General features: G+C 45.5%; 1 protein-coding gene across 1 annotated transcript in view; it reads right to left on the bottom strand.

Moving 5' to 3' along the window:
* Positions 1–18,117, bottom strand: part of WSCD1 (WSC domain containing 1) — a 40,245-nt gene that overhangs the window by 19,651 nt on the left and 2,477 nt on the right. The window contains exons 2-4 of the mRNA XM_080982999.1: positions 6,296–6,996; positions 2,945–3,059; positions 1,271–1,458 (exon numbers count right to left, since the gene is read on the bottom strand). Of these exons, the coding sequence (XP_080839125.1) occupies positions 1,271–1,458; positions 2,945–3,059; positions 6,296–6,722 (730 nt within the window). The 5' untranslated portion in view covers positions 6,723–6,996. The remainder of the gene's footprint in view (positions 1–1,270; positions 1,459–2,944; positions 3,060–6,295; positions 6,997–18,117) is intronic.

The following is an 18,117-nucleotide window of genomic DNA, read 5'->3' as shown; positions in this document are numbered from 1 at the left end:
GAGGATGCTCATTTCTGCCCATCGTATCATTGCACTTTAAGTTATGTGCACACAGGGCAAGTCATAGACTATGGACACAGGCCTAGTTCTCAGACAGAACTGCATAGGTGTCAACTGTTGCTTTTTAACCAGAGACTAGAAATGTTTTCTGGTCTGTCCCAGGTAGATTGTTGTCCTGGTTCACTATCCTGATGTTGTCCCTGTTTTTGTTTTTCCATGGTGTCATCTTAAAAAGATGGTTTGAAATCTTAATACTATTTCTAGATGTCATAAGAACCAGCTGGATCAAGCCAATGGTCCATCGTCCAGCACTGTGTTCTCATGATGGCCAACCAGGTGCCTGTTGGAAACCCACAAGCAGGACCTGAGCAGAAGAGCACTCTCTGCTCTGCAGGTAGAACATAGCCATCATGGATGGTAGCCAATGATAGCCTTATTTTCCTCCATGATTTTGTCTAATCCTCTTTTAAAGCCACCCAAACACTGAGTCCCTCTGAACTTGGTGCCTTCTACCACAGTTAAAGCAAAGGGGATTCTCTGCAGAGCAACTGTCTGGCCCCACCTGGCTCTGCCAGTGGAGAATTTGCTCATATAGGTACACGGCACAAAGATAGCAAAACAACCCTGGGGAAGAAAACGGCTATATCTCCCCTTTCATATCACTGCTTGTGTGCTCAGAGAGGGTAGGGAAATGAGCAGCTATGGTAGGAGATGGAAACACAGGGCCAGGGGTTTCCAGAGACTGGCTGTGGACGTGTAAGAGTGTGGATCTGGAACAGTGCTGAATTCTTCCTTCCTCTGATGCTGGACCTGCCACCAGACTCATGAAAATTGTCAGCTCTCTGGTGGAAGGAGGCCTGTGGAGCATGAAACAAATATAATGGGAATCTCTCCAATGATTGGAAGCTGATTCATTATGGGAAGTGGGGCACTGCCTTAGCCAGCCTCCACCTGCTGCCTTTTTACTTGCAGCCAGACCAGCGGGTGGCAGTGGCTGTCACCCTCTTCCTCCTCCTTGCAGGACTTGGCAGGGAGGAGGATGGAGCTAAACTAGAATTACTCAGCTCTGCCTGTCATTGTCTCTGTCTCCCCCTGCTGTTGGTCTCCTTGCCTTCTGGGCACCAGTCCCTACTGCCTGCAACGGAAGGAGAATCCCCATGTCGTCCCTGATCCATGCTGTCATTGTAATGGAAGACACGAGGGGAGCAGGCATTCTGCTGCCCACCCCTTCTGGTAGCAAATACTCACTTAAGAGCCTTACATCACTTACGTCGTTTTGGTCCAGCCCATGGCTGCTCCTCCACACGATAAACAGATAGCCTGTTGATGCCTCCACAGATGGTTCCTTTCTCTCCTTTGCATTCATTGTTGCACTCCTCCTGCTTTGCCAAAGTCGTGGGCAACTTGTTTCCACAATAGCATTCGGCTCCATACTCCAAGCCAGCATAGGTATAAGCCCTAGATGGGACAAAACAAACCCCCTCGCTGTAAAATCCAGCAGTTTTGTAGCAAACTTCAGCTCAGCACATCATGGCATTTAATTTATATCAGAGCTGTACATAGTGTATGCAGTGCTGTCCTTAAAGATGAGATTCTCTGGATAGCTCGGTTGGTTAGAACTTGGTGCTGATAACACCAAGGTTGCAGGTTTGATCCTTGTGTGGGACAGCTGCATATTCCTGAATTGCAGGGAGAGGATTGGGCTAGATGTTCCTCAGAGCACTTTCCAACTCTACAATTCTATGATTTTATGCTTTGGAAGCTTCAACTGGCACAGAATGTGGCTGAAAATGTCCTGATTGGTTCAGCCAGCTGGAACTTTGTAGCATTTGTTTTGAAGAGTCTGCGTGCTATGGAGGATAGTTCAGTGTTATAGTGATGACCTCTAAAGCCCTACAAGACTTAAGACCCAGTTATCTGAATGAGAATACCTCTACCAGGATTGTCCTGCTGAGGCTTGAAGACAAAATATGAGCTCTGCTCATCAGACCAGTGGGCCCATCTAGTGCAGCATTCTGTTCTCAGTCACCAACCAGAGAAGTCCATGAGCACAACAATGCTCTTCCCACCTGCTTTTCAGAGGTGCATTGGCTAGCACCCATCTCTGAGTGATGCTCATAGCTGAAACACTCAAGAAAGAGTCTTGGTCTTGGTTACACCACCACCATCCCTTCCACCTCCCAGTTGCAGAAAGCCTTTCTCTTTGGGATATGTTACTGCTTAGTTTTGGTGCCAGCTAAAAACTTGTCATTTCCTCCAGGCTACTGACGCGGGTGGCACTGTGGGTTAAACCACAGAGCCTAGGACTTGCCAATCAGAGTGTCGGCGGTTCGAATCCCCGCGACGGGGTGAGCTCCCGTTGCTCGGTCCCAGTTCCTGCCAGCCTAGCAGTTTGAAAGCATGCCAGTGCAAGTAGATAAATAGGTACTGCTCTGGCGGGAAGGTAAACGGTGTTTCCGTGCGCTGCTCTGGTTTGCCAGAAGCAGCTTAGTCATGCTGGCCACATGACCCGTAAGCTGTACACCAGCTCCCTCAGCCAATAAAGTGAGATGAGCGTCGCAACCCCAGTCGGCCATGACTGGACCTAATGGTCAGGGGTCCCTTTACCTTTTACTGACAGAGAGGGGTGTTGATTTTGGAGGCCAGGGGTGTCAATATTGAGAAGGAGATTTTATCCTTTTTTAATGTTTTGTTGATCTATTCTTGTGTTTTGATGTTTGATTTTGTGGTACTGCATAACCTGCCCTGGGATCACTTGTCCATGAAAGGTGGGAGGAACAACAATGAAACAAAGCAACTGATGAATAAATGAAATGAAATAATATATGTAAGTTCCTTTCTTAAGCAAATGGAATTTGAAGTTCCCTTGAATTCTGGTAAAGAGATGTAAACGCACGAAGGACACAAATATATTTATATAGAGAAAGATGTACATATATTTTACCTCTCAGAGCATGCTTCCTGGCAGTGAGAAATAGTCATTTTTCTCAAGTCATAAAACACAGCACCTTTCAGAGTCCTCTCCCTGGAATCATCACCGAAGCATCCAATGTAAGTGCCTTGAGTAGATGAAAATAGCACAGTGTTTGAAATAATATTGTAGACTGGAACATTTGATTGCAAATGCAAGGGTTTCCCCCACCCTCACTGCCAGATATGTATATCCTGTCCCAGCTCCTGTGATCTTAGTTCCCTGAGAAGATGGAATGACTTTTAAACCACTCTATGGTGCTGGAATCTCGTCCACCGCTCTGTTTTCACAGATGATGACCAGATGCCCAAATGGGACACCTACAAGCAGAACCTGAGTATGACCGGGACCTGTGAATCCCAGTAACTAGGATTCAAGGACATATGGCGTTCTGACAGTCGTGGTAGAACATAGCAGTCATGGCTACTGGCCATTTAATTGGACTAATTCAGCAGTTCTCAACCTGTGGGTCCCCAGATGTTGTTGGACTACAACTCCCATCATCCCCAAGCTCTGGCCTTGCTAGCTAGGGGTGATGGGAGTTGTAGTCCAACAACATCTGGGGGCCCACAGGTTGAGAAAGGCTGGTCTAATCCCTTTAAAAATTCGTCTAATCCCCTTTAAATGCCATCCAAATTGGTGGCCATCATCACATCTTGTTGTCGCGAATTACATAGTGTTTTGTGAAGTCTTTTTGTCTGTGCTGAATTGGATATCCACTAGTATTATGAGAGAGGGGAAAAGAACTCTTTCTATCCACATTCTCCACATCTTGCCTAATTTTTATGCACCTTTGTCTCTTTGTCTCCTCTTGCTCACCTTTGTCTTAATTTTTTTTTAAAGGGGGGTGCGTCCTGAAGCCATGAAGCTAAGAGTAATTGTAGGGTTAGGTTGGGTTGAGTAGTAGTGACTTTTGTCCTGTTCAGACAACAGGTTCCTGATCATTGAATGTGTTATTTGGGATGGTGTAAACCATTCAATTTTTTTGCTCCCTAGCCAAATGTGCTCATTCAAATTCTAAGCAGGATCTGCTCACTAAAAAATAACACAAAGATAGGCTCTCTCCTTATGGTTGGGGAACCAGATTTGCACAGGTGTCCCAAGTATACAATTCAGTCAATATATTGAATGATGGTGTTCCACAGATTGATTCAGAATAAGCAGATAATTGTATGGTTCCAGGTTTGTGCGCACACATGCGCGAACATGCACGCACACACACATTATATATATACGAGGAAAAAGCAGAACTCTAGAAATAAGATGTTGAGACAAGGAGCAATTTGCAAATGTGCAATTAGGAAGTTCGTACACCGCGAACAGACGCCCACAATAACCCAGTTAGAAGGTGCAGGCAGGAGGAAGCTATAGACAGCTTCTGTATGTTTCTTTGGGTTGTGTTTCACAGGACTAATTTTTCCCCTTTGCAGATAAACTGAGCCTCCCCCAGTATCCCCCTCAAGGAGCTACAATTCCCAGAGTTCTCTGGGATGAGGGATTGCAGCCCTGTAAAGGAAACAGGGACGCGGGTGGCGCTGTGGGTAAAACCTCAGCGCCTAGGACTTGCCGATCGCATGGTCGGCGGTTCGAATCCCCACGGCGGGGTGCGCTCCCGTCACTCGGTCCCAGCGCCTGCCAACCTAGCAGTTCGAAAGCACCCCCGGGTGCAAGTAGATAAATAGGGACCGCTTACCAGCGGGAAGGTAAACGGCGTTCCGTGTGCTGTGCTGGCTTGCCAGATGCAGCTTGTCACGCTGGCCACATGACCCGGAAGTGTCTGCGGACAGCGCTGGCTCCTGGCCTATAGAGTGAGATGAGCGCACAACCCTAGAGTCTGGCAAGACTGGCCCGTATGGGCAGGGGTACCTTTACCTTTACTTTAAAGGAAACAAAGGTCACCTGGCAACTTTCAGCACCTTTAACAAGCTACGCTTCCTAGAATGAACTCAGGGGGAGCCATGACTGTTCCGAGTGGTACAATACTGCTTTAAATGTATACTGCTGTTGGGGCCTGAGACTGTGGAGAAAAGGCACCAACTTGCACCAAAGATTGAGGGGGCCTGGTCATGTATGCGATTTCACACCTGTTACACAGGCCGGGCATGCTTTGTAATGTCATACACGCATCACACGATGTTACATGTTGTTTTGGGAGGAGCCAGGGGACAGAGTCATAATCACAGGGCACAGCGGCTCCTTCTCCTCTCTCTCTCGGCAGCCTTTAATGACAGGAAGAGGAGGAGCCTGCCACGGAAGCCACACTCAGCTCTGTGCTTGGCCTCCTCCGCCCCCTGATGGTAGGAAACATTGTGGGGGTCTGCCCCCCAAGAAAACATTATTGGAGGTGCAAAAACGCTCAGCCCCACTGGATTTGACACCTCTGCAGCAGTCTCATCTGATACGAAGAGAGGCTAGTCCATTAGGGTGAATGAGGCATTGCCCACCAATCTCAGTCTGCCCTCAGCCAACCCTCACCTGCCTGGCAATTTTAATAGCAACCAGTCGCAAGGTGGTGCTGCTTGGCGATTGACCATGCTGGCTAGGGCTGATGGGAGTTGGAGTTCTAGCAGGGCAAAAGGATCACCACCAATGATTTAGATCAGGCATAGGCAAACTCGGCCCTCCAGATGTTTTGGGACTACAACTCCCATCACCCCTAGCTAATAGAACAAGTGGTCAGGGATGATGGGAATTGTAGTCTCAAAACATCTGGAGGGCCAAATTTGCCTATGCCTGATTTAGATAATGCATTTCTCAATTTCCACTTCTCTATTATTCACTCTATTCTCCACCTTCCTACCTTCTTACTTGCAAACATGACAAGGGGTAGCACTGCCTTCCAGCTTCCTCTTCCTCAGTCCCAGTGTTGCCTTCATAGAACTCAGCAGGGAGGAGGCTGGGGGCAAAACTGGAGTTAGAGGTCTCTGCCTGTCATTGGCTTTTGCTTCACCTCCTATTAGTGGCATAGCAAAGGTTGCCAGTGGCTGGGGCCATATGGACAGGGGTTGGAGGGAAGGAAACAGACAGAGTACACATGCACATTCAACTGTTTAACGTTGTCTGTGCTACCCAGGAGATCGCAGCTGCAGAAATAAGAAGAGTCATTCTGCTGTCTGAAGAGGTCACTTGCTGGTTTGCATGGAGAAACCATTTTCAATAGAGCCCAGCAATAGAAGCATGCAGCTGTACTAAGGCAGCACCAGGTGTGGAAATTTTGCACCCCCTGACAACTGCCCTTCTATCTCTTATTTGGGTGCCCTGACTTTTGCCCCACCAGTCCAAATGAGCATCAGCCATCACTGACATCTTTAGAAAGCCACTTACCTTTGCTTTCGGATGTGTGTTTCAGCCTCTTCGTTCCCACAGACTGCATTGGTTCTTGCTCGTTTACAAACCGGAGAAACCACCTCCTTCGTAATTGCCTCAGTTCAGAGTTTCTAGACATCAGCCACCGTGGCCCATACTTCTGGTCCGGTGTTGGTCCATGGAATGTATCCATGTTCACTAGAAGTTTAGGAGTCAAATGAGTGTTTTCAACAGGTCTTGTATCTGCGCTCCCAGCACCTACCAAAGAGTCCACAACTGGCAGGGCCTGGTTCCCAGAGGCCCCACGGAAACCTTGCTGGAGGACAAAGCGGGATCGCTGCAGTAGCAAGAGGCTACCAGCCATCAGATAAGCTGCAGTGAGGAAGAAAAGCAGAAACTGGGTCCTCCGAAGAAACTTCTGTGGTCTGAAAAAAGGTTTGGCCATACCCTTGCTGTGAACCTGGGCTCCTCACACCTTTAGCACACTGCTAGGCTTCTCATTCATTCCTCCCACAGGTCCATCTCATTATCTTGGAACCTTTCCTCTCTCAAAAATGTTTTCTTCCACTATCACGGTTGGATGGAGATCCATATTCCTCTGTATTCAGGATGCTTTGGTGCTTTAAGGATCCTTGAACTATTGCTGGTGACCATCACAAGCAACACGTCACATTTCACAGCCCTTGTTGCAGCGCTTCACATTTCAGAGTCCCCCAGATCTGCAATATTAAAGCAAAATCTGTTCAGTTCCAAAGTGCAGTGATTTGTTCTCATGGCGTGCGCCCTTCCTTTGAGTGAAACACTCCCCCATCTGTTGTTTATCATTCTACACTTTAAAGACAATAATCCCGCAAGAATGGCTGATTGGGGGTTGCAAAGCAGCAGAACACAGATCTTCAGCTGTATCAACACACTGCTTCTCTTTTGCTTCAAATTAAAAGGGAGTTTCTAATTTGGAAAGTTTGGGGAATAGACGAAATGTACACTCCTAGAAACACACCTGGGACTCTTTAATTGCAGTTGCCAGGGATCAACCCAAGGCCCTGAAGCAGATGTTTTCAATGCGGTGCCCTCCAGGTGTTGAACTTCAACTCCTACCAGTCCCAGACAGCATGTCTAATGGCCAGGAATGAGGGGAACAGCTACTTCTCAAGGGCACCATATTGGCTATCCCTGCTGTAAACATGTGAAAGCATATTCTCTACCATTGGCAAACTAGTCCAATTCCCTGCGCGTTGCAGGATGCAACAACAAACTGTGCTTAAATACGTCTAGCAAAGGAGAACCCACTGCCTTCTGAGGCTGTCAGCTCCACTGTCACTCAAGTTTTACCACTGGAGGCTTCTCCTAATACTTAGCCAAAATCTGCTTACCTGCTATTTCTATCCAAAGTTCTGAGGTCCTACATTGGTAAGGCCACAAAGGGTGTATGCTGGTAGTGGTTTGAGGCTGGACCAGGGAAGGCTTGGATCTGAAGGATGCAATGTCTTCCCAAGACCTCAGACATGCCTGAAAACCAGGCAGGGAAACATGCCAGCTCCATAGCTGGCATAGTTCCATCCCATTAATTTCTCTCCCACTGGGAATAATGGGAAGAAACTATAAAAGTAAAAAAAAGGAGGGAGGAAGGCTCACTTCCACCCTGTTGGTGCAAGCAGATTGGAGGAGGCAGTTTAATCATCATTAATCCCCTCACACACAAATGCACATCCTCAGGGCTGCATCCTAAATCTCCCTTCCAAAATAGCTGAGAAGACAGCATTGAAATGAATTAATGTAAATGGCGGACCGAGCGCTACATGGTACCTTAGTGGTCATGTGCATGCATTTCTATTAGGGATGGCATAGGATTCCAGTAAAAATGCAGAAAGGAGTAGAAATTGAAGCAGTTTGTGTGCTCAGGAACAGAAATCAGTCAAGTGAATATGATTACTATTCACTGGCATCGTTGCTTTGAAGTCTGCAAACAATGCATGATTACTGACTGTTTTTTACATTGTTTTGACATTTCCTTTACGTTGAATTGTATGCAAGTTACATAAGTTGCGTGACTAGCTACATTAAGTTAGGAGACTTAGCTTAAATAGTGGGCAGCAAAATTAATAACGTAGCATTTGGCAGAAACTGAACTCCAGTGAAACAGAAAACAGGACTGGTTGCGATGAATACAGGTAGGAATGGAAATCATGGGCTTCTTACACCCCAAATTTCTATGCCAGCACATTGGAGGCAAGATGAACCCACTCATATATTGACATTGTGGAGACTTGAGAGAAAGCTGAACCCTGGAAAATGACAGTGCTAGCATCTTACGCTAGCAGCAGTTGAATACAGTAGTATCTCGGGTTACATACGCTTTAGGTTACAGATGCTTCAGGTTAAATACACTTCAGGTTACAGACTCTGCTAACCCAGAAATAGTACCTCAGGTTAAGAACTTTGCTTCAGGATGAGAACAGAAATCGTGCTCTGGCGGCATGGCGGCCCCATTAGCTAAAGTGGTGCTTCAGGTTAAGAACAGTTTCAGATTAAAAACGGACCTCCGGAACGAATTAAGTACTTACCCCGAGGTACCACTGTATGTCATTCTCAAATAGCAAGAAAAAAAGGGGGGCTCAAAATCTGGACAGTAATTTCCCAAAGACAGGAAATCAGGATGGCCTTTAATCAATGAAAACAGCTGGAGAATATGTAGACATAACAAGCACCTTTTAGAGCAGGTGTGGGAAATCTGGAGGGCCAAGGGTTCCCCACATCTTATCTTTTATCTTTTTTAGGAGGGATTGTGTAATGTTTTGTCCTTAAGCCTAAGAGCAGCTCTGCTTGGTCAGTTGATGATGGAAAGGTGGGTGTTAAGAGGAAAACATCACTACTTAAACCAGGTGTGGCTAATCCATTGTCCCCCGGATGTTGGTGATCTTTGATTCCCATCAGTCCTAGGCAGCATGGCCAATGGTCAGGGATGAGGGGACCTTCAATCCAACAAAATCAGGAGGTCAGAGGTCAGCCCCTAAAGAAAGTGGAAGGCTTGCTAATCTAGGATGCTGCTTGAGGTTTGAGCAAATAGCTCTCTGCATATATTTGAGCAGGTGGAAGTTTTGAACAGGCATCCACGCAGTGTAATTAAAAACACCCCACCCCTCAAGCCTGAGGCTTGTCAGACATCTCTAGTCAGCACTAAGGCCTCACTGGGCTCTTTGTTATCGTGAGTCACACAGTGGCAGGATTGTTCTTGAAAGAGAAAAACACTTTTTGTGCTCCTGGTAACCTTTAACCTCTTTTATAACAAACGAAAGCTGTCTCCTGGCCAAGTGTCTGCTCTGGTGTTTCCAAGGAGCGTAGCTTGTGCAAAAGCAGAGCAGAGCAAAGAGAAAACCAGACCGTTCTTGTTTCATTTGCATGATGGTCATTTCCTTGGCTGGAGAAGTTGCTTTGGAGACTGAGTTTTTTCAGTTGCTGTCCAGCCTTGACCACTCCAGCAATTGCTGTCTCTAAGTACTTTGCCTGAAGACATGGGGTGAGGGGGTCCTTGCTGCTGGAATCATAGAGCTGTAGAGTTGGAAGGGACCCCAAGGTTCATCTAGTCCGACCCCCTGCAATGCAGAAGTGGAGTTTCCACTTCTCTTGGTGTGGGCTCATCCTTGACACATCAGGCAACTTGCAGGCAGCAGCAGCAGCTGCTGAAAAGACCACAATCCCCAATGAAGTAACAGACAGGTCTGCTTCACCAGCTGTTTTTGGACTACAGTTCCCAATATCCCTGACCACTGGTCCTGCTAGCTAGGGATAATGGGAGTTGTAGTTCAAAAACAGATGGAGCCCCAAGTCTGGGAAACCCTGATATAATGCATCTTATAAAATAGATGTGGAGAACCACTGGCTCTCCAAACTACAACTCCTATCAGCCCAGAAAGCCTGACTGGTGGCCAGTGTTTTTTTATGATAATACTCACCGTTATGCACTACTGGCACCTCCCCGCCTGCCCCCCTCATGGGGAGTCATGGCATAAGCAAAGCCCTGCCGGCGCCTGGTCACTGCCAGTGCACTGCACTCTGCTGCTATCCATGTGTACCCTGGTCAACTCACTGGCAATGCTCACAATGGGCATGGTGGGATGGGCGCAGGAGCCGCCGGAGGTGCCAAAACCATGAGTAATGGATGGGAGGGAGGGGGGGTCATCTGCCCTTGAGAATCTTCAGTGGTACCTCGGGTTAAGAACTTAATTCATTTCGGAGGCCCGTTCTTAACCTGAAACTGTTCTTAACCTGAACCACCACTTTAGCTAATGGGGCCTCCTGCTGCTGCCACACCACCATCATGCGATTTCTGTTCTCATCCTGAAGCAAAGTTCTTAACCCGAGGTACCATTTCTGGGTTAGTGGAGTCTGTAACCTGAAGCGTCTGTATCCTGAGATACCACTGTACAAAATTGGAAGGGACCCAAAGTGTCATCTAGTCCAACCCCCTGCAGTGCGGCTGGGGAGGTTGGTGTCGTGGCCAATGGCAAAACAGGCCCTTACTGTAACAACTGCATGGTGAGTACTGGCAACTTTTTTTTTCAAGAAAAAAGGCACTGCCGATGGCCAGGGATGGTGGGAGTTGCAGTTCAGCAACATCTGGAGGGTCCAAAGTTCCTGCCTTACAACACCCTCGAAAAGGGTGTAGGAATGCACTTCTGAATATACTGGAACATTCTGTTGCAGATCCCCCTTGCAGAGGATCTATTGCACGGACCCAGAATATCTCCTAAAATGGTAATCCTTGTCATTAAAATAAATGAAAACCTTTAGGCTAATATATTAAAACATTATCAACAATTTATTTGGGAGAGAGGGGTGTAACAACCCTATGGACCCATTTAATTTTGCTTTTCTACTTTGTCAGCTCTCTTTGAGAACAAATGTATTCAAGCTTGGAAATAATTTCAGGACCTAACCAAAATAGATTTTGGCTTCCAGCCTGCCTTCTGGATATAGACATCCATTTTTCCCCTGCAGCTTAATAGGGGAGGAAAGTCAGTATTAATATAATAACTTGTACATGCAGATCACTCAGCGTGAAGCCAAAGCAAACTGGGGGAAACATGCTCACATACACAACCGAGCATTTTGTTTGTTTATCTAGATGCTTTGGCTTACCCTTTCTTCAGAAGGATGTGTAGCCGTCACAACATGATAAAGCTATGATTGCTTAGCTGTGGCTCCTGCACTGCCGGGGGTGTGATCCCTCCCACCATTACAATTCTATGATTCTATGATCTTCACCATAATTGTGAAGGGACAGTCCCATTTCCCTCTGTACATCCCTCCATATGGATGCAGGATTAGAGCCCTGGCTAGCAGGTCTTCCTGGTGGATAAATGCTGAGAGGGAAGCTTGCAGCCAGACAAGACCTGCCATTTCTCCTTCCTGCAGTGGGGCCTGATAAAACAGATGAGAAACTGCAGGGCAGAGACACAGCAGTTGGCGGTGAAGCTTCAGAGTTTCTTATACCTGAAGAGGAAGGGAAGCAAAGCAAAGAGGCAGTGAGAGCCTGGCTGGAGTTCTAGCTGAGATGAAGCCCAGAAGGTGGCAGGGAATGGGAAGGCCTCACCCTTCCTGACCCAATGGAGAGCCACTACCAGCCAGAGTAGACGGTGCTTGACTTGATGGACAACTGCCAATGTTAAAATGATATCAGGTGGAAAGGCAGGAAATTACAAGGGTGCAATAACCCTGAGTCAAATCAAGGTGCCTCAGGGTTTGTGTTGAAGAGGTAACGCTCCACTTTGCGAAGGCAAACCTCACACCAGAAGTGCAACAGTATGTCAAGGAGCGTTACGCCTGCTTTTCCTGACCTTTTGCCTTCTTGGCTAGAAAACAGGGTCTTCCCCCTGACCTTTTGTCCTTTCGCAATTTGTTTGCTAGACATATTACTTGGCTGGAGCATGGTGGGGAACACAGACATAATCAAGTATTTGGGGGAACATTCAAGGGAAGCACCTGCTGACATCTGTATTTGTTAATGCTTAGATGGAAATACGTTAAGTTCAGGGTGGTTTCACTACTGTTTCCAATAGGTGACTTCTGCTAATAAACGGAGCCTCTGCAGAGCTAGCCAGCAGCTTGCTTGGAGCATGCTTGCCAGCTTGCTCCTGCACATCTCACCTGCATTACCAACTCCTGTCTCATGCCTTCACTTCAGTGTGTGTGTGTTTACATTTCTGAGTTGAAGCACTATAGGAACAAGGCACCCTGAGTCAGAGAAGCAATGCTATATCCCAAAAGTCTCAGATCCCAGGCCTATTGCCTAGGGCCCCCCAAAAAAGAGGCAGGAAGAAAACTGCTGCAGACATCCTTTGTTCTAAAAGTGAAACCAAATTGACTACAGTGGTACCTCGGTTTATGAACGTAATCTGTTCCGGAGGTCTGTTCTTAAACCAAAGCCGTTCTTAAACCGAGGGGCTCTTTCCCTAATGAGGCCTCCCGCTGCCGGTGCCCTTCCACCATTCAGCCTCCGTTCATAGACCGAGATAAAGTTTGCTAACTGGAACATTACTTCCGGTTTTGCAGAGTTCTTATACCAAATAGTTCGTAAACAGGACTGTTCTTAAATTGAGGTATAAGGGGAACACTCTGGAGTAGCTTATGGGAAATGTGGGGAAGGCAGAGTTTGCTTTGAAGAACAGGCCTAGCTTTTAAGAATTTACCTGGGCTTCCCAATCACAGTGCTTTGGGTGAGGACTGTTGAGTGAAATAGTTTTTGTTTCATGCAATTGTTGCTCCATTGCAAATTCTGTCTCTCTGGAACAGGGTGGTTCCTTCCTCCTACCTCTCACCCTTTCCAATAATTTCCTGTTTATATTAAGCACCCAATCCGATTTCAAACAACAAGAAGAAAACAAAAGAATTAAAGACTCTCTATTTGTCTGTGCTTTGGCAGATTTCTCACCCAGGGGCACCTCTCTCATGTCAGCAGTTTTCATACTGACTGCCCACCAAACAATGGGAGAGGCCAAGTGATCTGCCCTGGAAGGGTCAAGCCTATAGCCTTGTGAGGAAAGCATTGCAATTGTCACTCTGGAAGTTGGCAGGCTCCATCCCTCAGAAGCGTCAACCATGCATGCAAATTGCATCCAGTTCCAACAGAAAATGGAAAAGTTTAGACTTCTAAAAAAATGTATAAAAATAAAAGTTCAAGGTGCCTGCACGCTCACACAAAACCCTAAAAGCTATCTGCCAGTAATTTTGGCATGTTCCATCCATTCTGGAGGGGCTCCTGTGCCTGCAAATTTCACCCACTTCTGTCAAGAGGAAAACAAGATAGATGTTTTTAGATTCCCCCTCATAGTGAACAGTGGGATACAGATATTTGTTTTTCGCTAAGCTGATTTTGGACCTGACTCATGAGTCAAGTCAGACAGATCACAGATTTGGAACAAATCAGTCTGCTTCACAAAAGCTACGGCTACAGATCTGAACCAAATCTTGAGGGTGGTGTGTTCTGCTGCTTTAACAACAACAACAACAAAAAACCTCTCTGCCTGAGTGTGAAGATTTTCTGCTAGTTGGAATAAGATCAAGGGTAGCCAGAAGTTTGACCATAATCCACTAATAGATTTCTGGGGGATTTGTAGTAGATCATCAATATTTCCTGGCTCCCAATTGTCTAATAATAGGAATATCTAAAAACACAGGGTTGTAGCCAATGTTCTTAGGCCTAATTTCATGTGGGTGACAAGGAGGGCACATGTTCGCACAAAGTGTCATCGTTATTGCCATGCTGCAAAGAGGTATTATAGGCTACCTGAACATCATGAGGAAAATCTGAGAAAAAGACATGCTTGTACTTAGGTGTTAGATATGCTAGTACATGTCCAAGAAGAGCCCTGCTTGATCAGACCAAAGGCCCACCTAGCACAGCATCCTGCTCTCACCATGGCCAACCAGAAAGCCCAATGGGAAGCCCACAAGAAGGACCCATGTGCAACAGCAACTCTCCCTTGTGATTCCCAGCAACTAGAACATAGAACACAGCCGTCATGCTAGTAACCACTCATAGCCTCCTCCTCCTCCATTAATTAGTCTATTACTCTTTTAATGTCATCAGTGTTGGCGGGCATTACTATATCGTGTGGGCATTACTAACCCTTTGTTCTCCTGGTGGAAATACTTCACATAACCCTATCAGGGTTTCTCATCAAGTCTGTTTGGGTCTTCAAATCTACAGCAGCAAAGGGATGTCTTCCAACATTTCAGATACTACAAAAGTCCATGTGTGACTGTATGCATGCATTTATTAAAGTCTAATTATATATTTATCTTGCCTGTTCACAGTGAAGGCACTTAAGGTGGATGATGTCAACATACGTTAAAAAGAGAGGAAGAGAGTGCAGTGTTATCACATAAGGAGCCGCTGGTCTGATCCTGATGGCAAGCTGTGCACAAGTTGATGCCTTGGTTCGCATTTCTATGGATGCACACTAGTCTACTGCCAAGCTGCATTCGCCTCCCGCATAGCGATGGAACATGAAGATGGCAATGTTTACATTCCTTTGAGTCCATTTGTAGGCAGAACATCCACTTTGCACACAGAAGGTCTTGGGTCCAATTCATGGCATCTCCAGGAGAGACTCCCTATCCGAAACCTTGGGAAGTCATTGCCAGTCAATGTGGACAATACTGAGATGGATGGATGGACCAATGGTCTTGCTCAGTATAAGGAAGCTTCCTGTGTATCTCAAATAAACTATTGTAGCACTGGAGAAGGTGCAGAAAGGGCAACCAAAGCAACTGTCCAAAAATAAATTGTACATTTCTTGCCCCACCCAATTTTTCCTGCAGCCCCCAACCAATGGCAAAAGGGAATGTGGCCCTTGGACAAATAGGGAGGTTCTCCACCTCTGTCCTATTCCATTCCCCCGACCTAAATTCCTCACCACTCCAGCGAAAAGTGTTATTAGACCTACATAGGAGAAAAAGACAAGAGTCTTGATTTTGGGTTGTTTCCCCCCCTTTTCCAGGTCTAAAAACAGAGTGGGAGGAAAGATCCCAAAGTAATATACTTTTCCTCAATGTACTGATCAAAACTGGAGCCTTCTGTGTTGCCTTTAAAGTTGAAAGAAAAGACCAGAGTTCTCATCATGGATAAAATCATAGCATTGGAAGAGATCTTAGAGAACATGTAGTCAACCCCCTTTCCTCAGTGCAAGTTCCATAATGCAGGTTGCATCTATGACATCCCTGATAGGTTGCCATGCACCCAGTGAAGGGAAACCCACTACCCCTTGGGGCATTCTATTCCAGTGTTGAGCTGAAAAAGAAAGCTACTTTGAAGAATTTCCTTTGGCTATTCCCCACTATTTCTTTTCTCTGTGGCAGCTGTCATTTGCCCCCAACTATGACTTGGAGCAAGGCTAAAGGTCTGGGACACTGCAGACAGTACGAAATATTGGCTAGGTTGCTGGTACAGTAGTTGCTGCTGCTTGGAGTGGTCGCCAAAGGAGTGGGGAGACTTCGGGTACTCAAAAGAACCTGTGCTACTTCTGCCTTTGGTACTGGTGACCCCCTTCCCCTCACCCCCAACAAACTGTTAGACAAATTTCTCCTCCACCTGGAGAAATTTGTGATACGGTGTCCTTCAGTTCCTCTGTTCACAGATCAGCTGGAGAATATCAAGAGGCCAGCTGTGTATGGCTTAGGTCTGTTCTGTTGTTCTTGTTCTGGGAAACTTTTCTTCTGTTTCAACTTTTAAAATCATGCTGAAAACTTTCCTGTTTCACTAGGGCTTATGCAGGCAATTAAAAACACATCTTTCTGCAATGGTCTGCTTCAACTTTTTAAATATGATTTTTACAGTACGGTTTTATGTCTTTTTTGTTGTAAACAGCTTTGATATTTTTTAATAAAATAGAAGTCTATAAATAAATAGCATTTTGCTGAAATTTGCAATTTCCACAAATTATCGTCTTATTAATTAAGTTTGTTTGTTGCTTACTGCATGAAATGCCTCAATGTGACTTACGACTGTAAAAATATATTGATGCAAATGCTCAAAGAAAACACCAGTAAGAATAAAACAATAACTTCTTAAAAGTTATTATCCTGCCATATTATAAGAAGGATAAATCCTACCCAAACCCATCGAGATTTTCCCCCCACATGATGTTTATCTACCAACATGCAAAAACAGTATGTGGATTACGTTAAAAAGAAACACCATTCAAAAGTAATATAGAGAATATCCTAAGCACAGTGAAATCAAAATGATTTGTTGTTGTTTTAAGTAGTGTTTTATCCATGAGTAGGGATGGGGGATAAATTCAATTCAGTTTGCATTTTAAAGCCAAATCTATCAAATTTCCACCTTCTGAAACAGTATGAAAACCAAAACATAGCCATCCTTTGAGATTCATGCTTTTCTGAATGCTGTGATGCAGTTTTCCAACCTAACAATGTTTACAAAAATGCATATCTTAGGGGGGAAGGATACTAGTAGAAATAGCATACATGAATTCATTTTAAGGAAAACTGCTTGCAAAAATGTGTATATTAATCAAAACTGCACACCCAAAAAAGTGTGTGTTAGAAGAAATGCACACTATAATGCTAAAACAAAAACAAAAAAACCATGAGGATTTAAACAAGCAAAAAGATCACAAATTGCTGCAGAAATGTGGGGAACTGACTTCCAGATTGGGAAAATGATAGAAGTGAAACTGACGGATCCTTTTATCCCTTACAGATCAACAGTGTAGAGTATGGAGTTGGAGAGCCAGTGAAAGACACAAAAGAGAATCTGAACACACTGTTGCCAACATTCCGCATTAGCACTGCTCACATAGACTGCTCCTATGAAAACTTGCATGTAAAAGTTGTTTGCAGCTGCCCAGTGTCATATTACCAAGAGGAACATGGGGAGCTGGCTTCTACCACATCAGACCATTGGTCCACCTAGCTGTGTGTTGTCTGCACTGACTGACAGTGGCTCTCCAGAGTTTCAGGTAGGGCCTGCTGGATTAGATGAAAGCCCTGTTGTTATGTACTGAGGACTCTGAGTATATTTCACCTGTCTAACCCAGCAACTTATTTCCCTCTGTGGTCAATCACATGCTTCTGGGAAGGCTTTGAACAGGGTATAAAGGAAAAGGACTCTCCTTTTTAATTGTTCATCAGAATCTGGTGCTCTTAAGGTACACAGCCCCTGAATATGGGAATTCTATTCTCTGTTAGGTGATGTAAACAGTTCGTCTAGTCCACCTTGAGGTCCATGATGGTCTACCAAATGCTTTCTGGAAGCCCTCCTGTTCTGTTGCCTATTAGTTGCGAAGGCTATGTGGAATGTCTATATACTGAAGTGATACGCCACTGAATACCATTTGACGGTGGGTATCAGCACTGTTCTGAATTTGCTCCCTGTGGCATCCAGTGATGAAGTTGGTAATTGTAGCTACCAACTTCCTCCCTGATCTCGGACAAGGTTTCACAAGCTTCTCAGTTCACTGACTCCCTTTATGAGCTTGTAAAGTGGTAATTGACCACAGCCCAAATTCTTAGGAATGTAAATTGAATAAAGCCAAGAAATATCACCAGTCACCACCACCAGGAAGGAAAATAATGAATGCTGTTGTATTTTGGAATCACCTTATTAAATACAGAAGTTCCTCGCGGGCAAGGGAGATACACTCTGTACATGCCCGTGCCTTTTATATCCTATTTCTAGTTCCTACATTTTTCACACCATATCTCATAAGCTTCATTTCCACTCTGGGCCCTTTTCCAACCTCTTTCAGCACTTAGGACTTTTATTCACACACACCTCTAAACAATCTTGTCAGCCCCCAAGAGGTCAGTACCAACCA

Source organism: Podarcis pityusensis (genome assembly GCF_964106645.2).
Source record: "Podarcis pityusensis genome assembly, chromosome: 15".
In the NCBI taxonomy this organism is placed as follows: domain Eukaryota; kingdom Metazoa; phylum Chordata; class Lepidosauria; order Squamata; family Lacertidae; genus Podarcis; species Podarcis pityusensis.
The sequence above is the reverse complement of the archived record's forward strand: the minus strand, read 5'-3'. Positions and strand labels throughout refer to the sequence as shown.